Source organism: Chanos chanos, chromosome 10 (assembly GCF_902362185.1).
Source record: "Chanos chanos chromosome 10, fChaCha1.1, whole genome shotgun sequence".
Taxonomy (NCBI): Eukaryota; Metazoa; Chordata; class Actinopteri; order Gonorynchiformes; family Chanidae; genus Chanos; species Chanos chanos.
This window is the reverse complement of record NC_044504.1, coordinates 21,474,449-21,487,364: the sequence shown is the minus strand read 5'-3', so window position 1 is coordinate 21,487,364 and position 12,916 is coordinate 21,474,449. Positions and strand designations below refer to the sequence as shown.

General features: G+C 39.2%; 1 protein-coding gene across 1 annotated transcript; it reads left to right on the top strand.

Moving 5' to 3' along the window:
• Positions 1-7,549: 7,549 nt before the first annotated feature.
• LOC115822994 (solute carrier family 22 member 7-like) lies at positions 7,550-12,664 on the top strand. Its single transcript, XM_030786986.1, has 9 exons — positions 7,550-7,933; positions 8,050-8,153; positions 8,735-8,889; positions 8,976-9,144; positions 9,379-9,505; positions 10,857-10,966; positions 11,145-11,359; positions 11,769-11,877; positions 12,454-12,664. Exons 1-9 carry the CDS (start codon positions 7,550-7,552, stop codon positions 12,662-12,664), a joined length of 1,584 nt encoding a protein of 527 aa, XP_030642846.1.
• The last annotated feature ends 252 nt before the right edge of the window (positions 12,665-12,916 follow it).

Sequence of the window (12,916 nt, the reverse complement as noted above, 5' to 3'; positions counted from 1 at the left end):
CTCTTTGGTTGCTTTTCATTGGCATAGAACATTTACTTTTGTCCAGATCATTACCTCTGATAGGTCCACAAATGTATGAATTTCTGACCAGCACTACTCAGTGGGCATGCCTTGATAAACTTTTGTTTATGATTGTTCGTTTGTCTTGTGTTTCTGTAATTGTTATTTCCAAAAATCTGTAGATAATATTCTTCTCAAGACAAAGTTATATTTATTTTTGTTTGGATAGAATCAAACTGATGTAATATAAAATGATCAGAGTTGTAATTATATATGTTCATTATGTGTCTTAGTTTTAGTTTACGACGCTCTTTCGTTCATCACCAAATTTAGTATCAAATGACAGGATGAGACAGTGAGTATTGACAAAACTGAGTGATGGCAAAGTTTTTACTGAGAAACAGTATGTCCATCAGCCTTTTAAGGCTGTTCTGAATCATCCAGAGGGAATGAGCAGGATATGAGAGGACAGGGGTTAATACTCATTTTGGGTCCCCACAGAAAAATAACTGTCGTTTCTCCCAGTTCTTCAGGATTTGCCCTGCATATTTACTATACCTACAGGTCCATGTTCTGCAGCAAGAAGTTTGTGTCACCTAGAGTTCCAACAGACTACAGCGTTTATCAATAAAATTACCTGTAATAACTTTTAAAAGAAGATTAGAGGGAGATGGGAAAACATCAGATGAAGCCTCGATTTCCTGAGACACCTATAAAGCCTTAATGTTACTGTTTGATTGTTTGAAAAGACTTCTTGAAGTGAAACCGATCTGGATTCGTAGAGAACTACATATCAGATTGACTCCATTATGGAATCCTAAAAAAAAAGCCAAAATTACTATCAGGTTACTTTTATGTGAATGAACCATTGGGTTTCAAAACCACATTCTGTGAAATATCCCAATAATCCAGCTGACTGACTCAAACAATGGTATTCAATTATAGATCCTGACATTTTGAAGAGTACACTTTATGAATGCCTTATGAACTGAGAATTGTTTTATCCTAGACTAACAAAATATAAGTTTTATCTTTCCGTATTTCAACCCTCTAATGGACTTGCAGTCCCTGCATCTGAAGCTCAAATTATTAATATTAGAATGATCATATTTTTCGCTTTCATGTCTGTCATAGTATTAAAATTAAGTGATTAGGTCTAAAATCAAGAAATGTGACTTCAGAACCCCTCCCTCCGAACTACTCTTTATCTTTTTTTAGGAGACAAAACCAACAAGTAAGACAATGGTTTACCCAAATGCTTTATAGCTTTCCTGGTTAATAAAAACTAGAAATGTTGGAAAGATAGAGGGATGTTTTTCTACATTATCAGAACTTTCAGTCTGACTGTTCTTGCCAACAGGAACCCCTTGCCCCAAAATTACTTGTCAAGAAAACTAGTTAAGCTTCCTTTTTGCTAAAAAGAAAAAAATCACTTGAAAAATCAGTTCACACAAAACAAATGTAACTTTTCTGGTTACTGTTCTTTATTTGTGCTGAGTGACCTATGAGGATGGCTTCCTCTCATTCAGTTTCCATTTGGCTGTAAGACGATTGCATGCATTTTGCATTCAATTTATATGATGTTCTAGAACATTCTGTATGTCAGACTCCCTCCATGTTTTTCTCCACACTCCTTGAACTGAAAGAGCCAATGGAAAGAATTAGAGAGAAAAAGATGGATTAATAACCCCACTGATCAAAGACATTGAAAACAAAAAAGAGAAAGCTCTTCATTTGTTTGGTCTTAATATTGATGGACCCTTTGCATGAATGTGTGTTCATAATTGAATCATGATGGATAACATGCTTATGTGGAACTCCTTTTCAGATGAATTATCCAGGTTATCAGTGATTCCAGTCAATAAAGAGAAGCTCCATTAATGGTTTGATGTTAAATGTCTGTTTCCTTGACCTATTTTCATCATCCTGAGACCAACCTTTACAGCTAAGATCTGTAAAGTCAGTTTTAAATGTTCTGCTTTTCTTGGAGCACAATTACAAGAAAAGTAAGGACCAAATTTGGTGACATGTTACATTTCATAACTGTCACTTGTGTGGATAGGCAAAAACACATTCTGTCTCTAAGATTACCCTTTCACCAAAAGTTCTATAACAGTAAAAATGTCGCAGCTGGGGAATGACAAGCAGCATGTTCCAAAGTTTAACCTCCGTCTCTTTTCTTCAGGTAAGTGATTGGCAAAACCTGATCCAAACAGTTACTAAATATGTGTTTGTGTGACAAAGGCAGTAGTATTACAAAACAGCAGTATTTTGTATGCCTGGCAATCTGATTGGCAGAACATCAAAGATGAATCTCTATGGCAATTAGAAAAAGCTGAACAAGATTCCCTCTACAGACATTAGAAGTGGCCAGAACCACTGGACAGAACAGCAATAATCACACTCTCAATTGTGAACTCAAGCTGGGTCTACACCAACAAATCAGCCCTGATCCTGCTTGGAATGCTAATCTGAACACAAAAGACTGCAGTGTAACTGTTCATGGGGATGTCGTTGCTTTCCATAGTCTGATCTGAGGACCGGAAGAAGACTTAAGTCTTTTCCCAAGGAGAAGCCTTGATACAACATGGAATAGAGGGAAGAGATAAGAGGAGGAAAGAAACGTCTCTGATCAGGATCAAAGAGAGGGAAGGAGTTGGAGTAAGAGACAAACTTCCCTGAATGGGATTAAAATAGAAGCTGAAGTTCCAGCACTGCCCATTAACAGGTAGCCGTAATGACTTACAGGTGATCTTTAACCTTTATACCTTACTGCCTGGCACTATTTAAGCCCCAGAGACACCTGTAGTCAGACATTCTTGGCTGGGTTTAGCAAACCAAAATTACAGGTGAGTCACTCAAACTACGCTATCATCTCCCTTATCATAACTTGAGCACTGCCATTTTTACCTGTTTTGTCTGTACTGAGGTGCTGATCTGGAACATTCAAGAAGTTGTAACTTATGGATGAGCTATAGCGGGAGTGTGTGCTTGTGCTTTTTTTTTTTTTTTTTTAATCTAAGCATTTCAAGCAACAAAATAGAACTCATTAATGTCAATGGACATGCATTTAGATGACATCATATTTACAAAGTATTTTCACAGCTATTGAGTTAAGGATCACAGAACAATATGCAGTCAAAGAGAACAGTCTAAACCACCTGCTTTGCAATGAGTAACAGCTATTTCCCAGATGACAAGGGGGCAGTAAATAGTTGGTTTAGTGGTTTGTGGGTCAGTGGGAAGAGAATGTCTAGTAAGTCCATCATAAATTTGGCTGGCTTAAATCATCTTCATTCAATTATTAGAAAATTACATGTTTGTAGTCTAGGGAACCTGCAGTGTATCCCAGATAAGCCAATAAACATTTATTTACAAATTGAAAAGACAGTGTTGGTAGTGAGAGAGAGCGAGATAGAGAGAGAGAGAGAGAGAGAGAGAGAGAGAGAGAGAAAGAGAGAGAGACGGAATAAGAGCATGTGCAAAAAGGTAAGAAAAAAAAAACCTTAACAAAAGAAATAAATGGTTATGTAGCTGTTCAAGGATCCTCCTCTTCATAGTTGACATGCAGTCCTCACACTCAGGTTCTACAAGGTTTCTTGGGTGCCAGTACATCTGCATAAATACAAACTAGAGCAAAGCAGACTGATAAGAAGAGGAGGGGGAGCAAAAGTCTAGACAACCACAGCTACAGAGGTCAGTGTGATCTTCTTCAAGGATCACAACTCTTTATCACTCTGACACTAGGCTTTGGACTACACTTTCCTTAAAGCAAATTAGAGCAAATGGCACATAGAATACAAGCATTGTGAATGCTAAAAGTATACAAAATATATCTAAAGTTACTAGTAACTTAAGACTTTAGTTGGATGCAAGATAACTTATTACATAATATGGATTAATAGAAAAGAAATACGAGACAAAAACAAACCAGATGAATAGTCTTTGTTGAGAAAAAAATAATAATTAGAAGAGCTGTAGAGCAGAAATCAGCCCCTTCAGTAGTTTGGTCCCTTCAACCCCACATCCCTTTGTCCTACCATTAAGGTGCTGTAGAACTCTCTTGGAACGCTGTAACAAATATTGGAATAAGCCTGGCTGTGGTCATGCCTAACAGGTGAAAGGCCTGCACTACTGATAAAGCTCATGTTTGATTTAACAGAAGAATTAGCACTCAGGGTGCAAATGCTGGAGAGAGTGCTGTGCCAAAATTGTTATGGTAAATGGTCCACCACTGATTTCATAATTAATTAGTTTTACATTATGTGATAAATATGATGTTTAATCAATGTTTAGAACACCCAATGTTTATTGCTATAGACATTTGTCTCATGTCTTTGACTGGTAACTTCATATAAAGCTGTTAATGTAAGGATAGTTATCTGAGGTAAATACAGTAAATATTTCATAACATTATACAGTTACAAATACACAGTTACTCCATTACAGCACAACTTGTACCTTCTTGGAAAATATCCCTGTTATCTACATCTTGGGTCTGTTGAACCAGTAGGCGATTCTGTAGGGTGATGAGGGGGAATGTCATCCCCCTTGATAGCAAAATGAGAAAATGCATACCCCTTGTTAACCTGCCATCCCCCTGTATGCTCTATAGAGTAGTGTCAGTGACCATTGGGCCATACCTCCAGTTAAAAAATAACAAATCACCTACTCTGTTGAACACATTAATTAACTAGAAAGCTGCAGCAAACTGTCGACACTTTCCAGCAGTTATGTTTCGTTCCTCCTGACCACCAGTGCAGTCTACTCGTAGTGGATATGTCTCTGTTGCGCTAGCTGCAGACTGAGGGTTGTATACCAAAAAGGTCACTCTGTGACATGGCGTGTGACGTCACTGAGGTTATAATGGTCTGTGTCACACGACAGTCCTCCTCTTATCTGTTCTCACTGTTCATCAGACACTGTTCATTATCTGACCCCGGTCGTGGGTGCCATAACTGTCCCCCTAGTTGTGAAAGGAGATCCTTCCATACAGGAAGCTCCTAAGGTACTCACTACAGGAGAGACAGTAGCAGGGGCAACCATATTCCTAATGGCCACTGTCCTGCCCTATTGAGTCAGTGCTTGCTTTCCTACAGTCACTGTTTGAGTCTAGGAAGTCTCCGTCCACACATATATATGGCTGCACTCTCTAGCCATTGTGCGTTAATTGACACCTCCTCTCTTGGTTCACGTCGCCTACTGGTCACCTTTCTTAAAGAGGAGAAGAGACTGCGGCCACCAAGACTGGCTGGGCTGTCGCCTTGGGATCTTCCCACTGTTTTAAACTTTATTTGTGATGAGCCATTTGAGCCCCTTGGCCAAGCTCTCCTTAAGTGGTTATCCTTAGAAACATCTTTTCTCCTTGCAGTGTCAACCGGCAAGCGTGTCTGTGAACTGCCTGCACTCTCCGTCAGTCCTTTGTGTCTCTACTGAGGTGTGGATGACTCGTATGAGAGTCAGGCCTAACCTGACATTCTTTTCCAAGGTCCTCACACGGGGTTTATTAATCAGTCCATTGAACTATGTGACCGTAGACAGCATCGGCCATGCCCTGAAGGTACTTTGAGATGCTACGTTTCACAGATCAACTGTTCATACTCTTTTCTGAGGCCAAGCGTGGTCTATCACTCTCTAAACAGAGACTCTCTCACTGGTTTGTGGAGGTGATGGAGTCAGCCTACAGACATGCTGGCCGCACATTGCCTACACCTGTAACAGATCATTCGATTAGAGGCGTGGCAGCATCATGGGGGTTCCTTTATCTGATATATGTGCAACTGCCATAGGGTCATCCCTATGTACATCCTCTCACTTTTATAATGTCAGTGATGCATTATCCACCAGCCTGGCTTCAACAGTTTTGTCTCCAGGTTTGGGCTCCAATTGAGTCACTCCTCGTGACACTGTGGGCATTCATCATCCACTATGAATAGACTGCCCTGACAGTCAGGAGGTACAAAACATAATGCTAGTTACAGATGTAACTGTAGTAATGTGAGTAATGGATGACCCTCAGGGTTTCTTGTCATTCGGAGTGTGTGAGAAGAGACCACGTACCTGAGGAAGACTATTATAACCTAAGTGACGTCACGCTGTGTCACAGAGTGAGCTTTTTGTCATACCACTCTCGGTCTGCAGCTAGCACAACAAACACATATCCACTATGAATAGATTGCCCTGGTTATAGCCACTATTCACATAACCAGTTACATCTGTAACTAGTGTTTTCCATACTAATGTGCTATGAATTGTATCTAGCAACAGATATTAAGTTACCAAAATATTGATATCTATTCACATGGGTATCAACCATAGCTGCAACAAAGCAAGATTTTAACTTAAGCAACCTGAATGTTTAAAGAAATTATATTTATTGTCGCTGTCATAAGAGAACCCCCTAACTCCATTGTCGCCAGTTTCTATTTTTCTACAAAAATACCTGACTTTTTCATAGTGTTATGGACAAATAAGAAGAATGTCCTAAATAGCTCGTAATTAGTTTCATAAGTGTACACAGCATATCCTAATTTCCAGCCAAATGGACCCTATCCAGAGATCCTGAAGTAAACTCCACGTCTCTCCCACTCTCGCATACCCAGAAACAACATTTTTTGGATTCCATCTAAAGTTAAACTACCATCAGTACCATATCTAGTGATCTTTTTTCCATTCAACTGACGAATATCTCTGCAATGGACTGACGACCTGTCAAGAGTGTTTCCTAGCCTTTCGCCCAATGAATGCTGGGATAGGCTCCAGCACCTCCCCCCTCCCCCCACGACCCTAATTAGGATAAGCGGCTTTTAAAATGAATGAGAGTAAGTGAGAGTGACGAATACCTTTTCAACATGAAATATATGAGATATGACAAGGTGAAGACCTATCAAATGAAAAATACACCGGATGTCCATGTATTTATATTCTCATGAAACTCTGCAGACAGCTGACATTTACCATACCCGATTATAGACCTAGTGATTACCATCACCCTCTAGGTTATCATTCCATCATCTCTAGGGTTCCTTGTCATTCGGTGGGCTAATTGTGCTGGCTAGAATACAGTTTACTGTTTTCACTCATGCTTCTTGCATTTGCGTATATTATGTGTATTTTGTGTATTCATATACTTTTTGTCTGTGTTATGCCAACGTACCCGTTTAGATCTGAAGCAGCACTCAATAATACTCATCTGACAGTCAACGTGGTTTGTCCATTTGGATGGACTGGAACCCCGAATCATTAATAGTGATTACTTTACATAGATTGACCTCAAATTGGCTAATTCAGAGTAGTAATACTAAACTAATAGCCCCTGCAGTAGCCTGGATAGATAGATAGATAGATAGACAGATAGATAGATAGATAGATAGATAGATAGATAGATAGATAGATAGATAGATAGACATATAGATAGATAGATAGATAGATAGATAGATAGATAGATAGATAGATAGATAGATAGATAGATAGATTGATTTATTCATTCAATCAGTGATCTACTTATTTTTGTATTTGTTTGTTTGTTTCATTAAATCTACAGGTTAGGATGAAGTTTGAGAATATTTTGGATGAGGCGGACGGTTTTGGCCGCTACCAAATTATTATGATTGTGCTCTTGGTGTTCCCTCGTGTGACCTTGCCAAGTCATTTCCTCCTGAACAACTTCATAGCAGCCATACCATCTCACCACTGTGACATCAGCTCTCTGGATGGGGATGATGGTCTCTATGTGAATCTCAGTCACACAGAGAAGTTGACTGTTACTATTCCATTAATGGAGGATGGGAAACGTAGTTCTTGTCAGATGTTCTCAGAGCCCCAATTTCACCTCCTCCTGAACTCCTCCAGCTCTGCTGGGCTTCCCACAGTCCAGTGTAAGAATGGATGGGTTTATGACAACAGCACCTTCAAGAGGACCTTGGCTACACAGGTAACATCATCAAAGATCTTCAAAACACTTTATGAGGAGATGAGCCAACATTGCTTAACTCTTTTGTTCTCTCTCTCTACCTGTCTTGCTCTCTCTCCCTCTCTCTCTCTCTGCAGTTTGATCTTGTTTGCGATAAAAGAGGGCTGACTAAAGCCTCAGCCACCATTTTCTTTGTTGGCATCATGTTTGGAGCTGTGTTCTTTGGAGTCCTTTGTGATAAGTGAGACCCTGTCACATTCACTAACAATAACGCCCATTAATGCTCAAGTCCAAGTACTAATTTTTAAAATCCCAAATAACCCAGTCATCAAACCTCCATTGACTGATCTCCATGATATCATTGGAATTGTGAAAAATGTGATTAGTAACTTTCCTAGAACAACATTCTACTTTAAGTAAACTATATAGGGAGAAATTAAATTACTTTCCAATCGTACCTAAACTCAGAGACAGGTAAAGTCATCATCATTATTGTTAATTTGGTGAATATTTGATATTGGAAATACTGTGAAGATAACAAGAGACCAGGTATTTGCATTATTAATTTCCAATGATTCTAAAGTAGTAATAGTTTGGGTTGACTCAGAACCTGCTGACGATACTTCTGAAATGCTGTATGCAGTCTTTATTATGCAGCCTCAGAGGAGGGATGTAAGAGTATTGGGATGCTGCTAGACTTTCAGTTAAACTATGCCAAACTATAAATGTATTTTACCAAAGGCTGTTGGCAGCCTACATGTGTGCTGAATAAATCTGTGTATGTGTGTGTGTGTGTGTGTGTGTGTGTGTGTTTGTGTTCAGGTACGGGCGTAAGACCATGCTGCTGGTCTCATACTTGTCTGCCATCGTGTTTAGTGTAGCCACTGCATTCTCTAGCACATTTGTGATGTTTGCCGTTTTCCGCTTCCTGACTGGATTTGGAATAACTGGAATCAGCATCATCACCATAGTGCTAAGTGAGTCTGCTTATCTTAAAGCTCTCTTGTCTTTAGTTGAAAAAGAGGTTTGAAGTCTTTTTTTGCATGTCTTGTTGAACTTTCAGGTGTTGAATGGGTAGACATCAAATATCGGACCTTCATTGGTGTTATTGGAAGCATCTCTTGGACTGTGGGCAATGTGATGTTGGCGGGAATCGCTTATCTGGTCACTGATTGGAGGATACTGATTATCACAGTTACAACCCCGCTTGTGCTTGCTGTTGCCACGTGGTGGTAAGAGGATTGAAGATGAAAAAAAAAAACCCAAAACAAAACAGATACTGTGATGAACACACATGCAGGCATGCGCATAATTTCACAGAAAGCTTAGAACACACTGTAAATTCTCAGGTGCTCCAGAGGTTAATACCATCTTTAGATTTGCGGGTATCTTCTTCAGTCTCTCTGTACAATGTTAATGCGATATTGTCCATGTTATGTTCTGATTTTGATGGGCTGATGTACCAGGTGGATCCCCGAGTCAGCCCGCTGGCTGATAGCCATAGGGAAAACAGACAGAGCCTACCACTATCTACAGGAATGTGCGAACAGAAATGGGAGAGCAACAGAATTTAGCTCCAAAATCAAACCAGAGGTGAGACAAAGGAAAATGTGTGTGTGTGTGTGTCTGCAGAGATGGGCAGTATTTTAATTAAATGTATTTAAGATATGTATTTAATTACTTTATGAGTATTTTGTAATTTTTATTTAGCTGGATGGAAAATAATCAGATGTAATTTGTGACAAAATACTTTGAGAGATTGTATTTTGTGCATTTAAAATACTTAAAATACTTAATCAAATATGTCATATTATTCTCAAGTAAGACAAGAACTTTCATCAGCAGGCTCACTATAGGACTACTAACTATAGGACTACTAAATATAGCCTATCACAGTCTTTGGCTAGATCTAAGTAAATCACGTGACACATCCTGTTGGGTCCAGTGCGCTCGTTGTGAACAGTTTGTTTTCTTCATGACCAGTAACCCAAGGAAAGAAGCTGCTTTGGTGCTCAGCGCAAATTGCCTTAAGGCAGTGATTCTCAACTCTAGTCCTGGGGGCCCACTGTCCTGCATGTCTTTATTTCAACTCTCCTTATCCCAGGACTGACACACCTGATTCCACTGATCAATTAATCATCATGCCCTTGATCAGCTCAATTAACTGTGATAATGAAGAGTTAAATCAAAGATGTGCAGAACAGTGGGGCCTAAAGACTGGAGCTGAGAACCAGTGTCTTATTGGAAAGTATGTAGTAAAATATACAATCAGAATTTGCTCACCGAATGTCATTATAGCACCGAAGAATAGAGCAATTAGCAAATAGCTGTGCTCTTAAACTTGTGAATTTACTTGCTAGCTTGCTTGTGGCATTCCAGCTAGCACAACAGGCATGCTCAGACAGCCTGGGACAGTGGCATCTTGTGGTTAGTCTTATGGAAGCCTTCATTATCGATAAATCAGGCTAGCTACTTTTCTTCCTAAGGACAAACTTAATTTCTAACAGCTAAATTTAGGCTTTTTTACGCCTTAGCGGTTAGTCTCTTATACTAAATGCGTTGCACTTCTTCAAATGACTGCTTGTAAAGTTTGAGATCTAACTTTAGAGAGGAAATAAGCTTACTCTACTTTTGCACTTATTATAAATCGCTCCTGAAAAAGGCATCTGCTAAATGCTTAAAATAGTGTTACAGAGAATTCTGTATGTATTTTTCAAATTACAAAATACTTGTATCTTAATTAAATACATTTCCTCACACCAGTATTTTATATTTTATTTTGATACATTTGGTGGGCAAGCATTTGTAATTTGTAACAAGATATTTTTTGGTGTATTTGTGCCCATCTGTGTGTGTGTGTGTGTGTATGTGTGTATGTGTGTGTGTGTGCACTTGTGCCCAGTATTAAGAACTTTCTCCAATATTCATTCCCTTTCTCTCCCAGACTCTCTCCAGTGTGGTGACTGTGGATAATCAGAGCCATAATTATACATACTTGGACCTGATACGAACCCCTCGCATGAGAAGACTTACTCTCTTCACTGGCATTGTGTGGTGTGTGTGTGTGTGTGTGTGTGCGCACGCACACGTCTGAATGTATGTGGGACAGAGAGAGAGAGAGAGAGAGAGAGAGAGAGAGAGAGAGAGAGAGATTAATGTGTGTATGTGTGTCTGTTGGTGTTTTCAGACATATCTGTGAGTCTTCTCTCTTTCTCTCTCTCTGTCTCTGTAGGTATGGTGTGGCATCTACATATTATGGCATAAGTTTAAACATCACAGGCTTTGGGCTCAGCTTGCATCTCACTCATTTCATCTATGCAATCACTGAGCTTCCTGCTAAATTACTCATCTACATCAGCCTGAATAAGATTGGTCGCAGATACAGTCAGGTTGGGACACTGGTCCTTACTGGCTCCTGCATTCTCATCAACATCCTCATGCCTCTTGGTAAAACCCACACATGCACATACAAACACACTTTTTTTCATATCACACCCATGGAAAAAAAAAATGGAATTTAGAACTTTATTCACATATTAATTGAGAAAATAGCAAGGGGCCTAATTTTGTGTTTCAGTGTTAGTACTAAAGATAGCTGTAATGTTAAATATGTACATATATGCCTGCTCTAGTGAGATCATGTTATCTGTTTGATATTTGCTTGACTTTGATTTTTTAAAAAATATTTTTGAATGTTTTCCTCTTCCTTGCACCTCTTGTAATTTGCATGTATTTTTGTGTATAAATGTGGGCGTGTGTGCATTTGTGTGTGTGTGTATTTTTGTTCTCCTCACGTGGCTCTCTTATGGTGTTTGTGTGTTGTGTGTGTGTTATGTGTGGGCATGTACATATGCAGATTTCTCAGTGCTCCGCAGTGTGGTTGCTATTTTGGGTAAAGGCTTATCCGAGTCATCTTTCACCACTGTGTTCCTCTACACCACGGAACTTTATCCTACAGTTGTTCGGTCAGTCATACCTCTAGCATAGTCGAATTTCACGCAAATCAGCCTCTAGGGTTCCCTTATACTGACATGGATACATAGTAAATTTCTCGGTGTTAATTGAGCTTTGAGACTGTGAACATAAACACACCCAGAGTTAATTTTACTTTGGCAAATTTGCTGTGTAAACATCTTCCCAGAGCGTTACACTGCATATAGTCTCACATTTCAGTGCCTCACACAAATGCACAGACATAAACATATGCACACACAAACACTCCCTGTTCATGTAATTAAGATCCTGAAGAAGCCTCAAGCAGTAGATATTGTAGGAATTTAAGCTTCCCCGACCTTCTCATGCCTAATGATAGTGACATTAACCAATAATGTAAACCCTACAAAAGCCAGTGGGATTCCAGTGAGACATTTCGACTCTATCAACTAGACATGTAAAATGCAGGTCATATCCACAATTAAACAAAGTCTTTTCTATAGTTTCAGTTGTTAGCGCAAGTAGTCTATGGTTTATAGTCTACAAAACACGATCAAATATGTTCCTTTGCTGAAACATGACTAGTCTTTTTCTCCATGGATCTTTAGACAGAATGGTATAGGCTATACCAGCTTCATGGCTCGACTGGGTGCCTCCATTTCTCCTCTCATCATGCTATTGGATGAACTGTGGAAGCCTCTCCCGGAGGTGCTATTCTGTACAGTCGCTATTTCATCTGGCCTCGTGGCCTTGCTCCTTCCTGAGACTCTTAATGTACGTCTTCCAGAGATCATCGAGGACATTGAACAACCCAGGTAACTGATGTAACTATCTCAGGTGTTTGATGGAGCTAAACCAAGTCTTGTACTTCTTTACTTTTTCTTTTGTTTGTTTTGCTCAGTAAGGCTGAGTAAGTTACTTTCAGTCAAATAATTAAATTTACAGAGCTAAATTCACAGAATAATTACAAGCTAGTTTTCTAACAGTCATTTTTGTTCAAGTTTCAACATTTTGCAAGCAAAACCATTTTCTTGCTAGTCAAGAGTGTAGATTGAAAATGTATTGAAATGT

Excerpts from the sequence above, each read along its gene's own strand:
- LOC115822994 (XM_030786986.1), top strand. The coding sequence starts at position 7,550 with ATGAAGTTTGAGAATATTTTGGATGAGGCGGACGGTTTTGGCCGCTAC. Across the intron at positions 7,934-8,049 it reads AGAGGACCTTGGCTACACAG|TTTGATCTTGTTTGCGATAA; the intron begins GTAACATCATCA and ends CTCTCTCTGCAG. Across the intron at positions 11,878-12,453 it reads CTTTATCCTACAGTTGTTCG|ACAGAATGGTATAGGCTATA; the intron begins GTCAGTCATACC and ends ATGGATCTTTAG.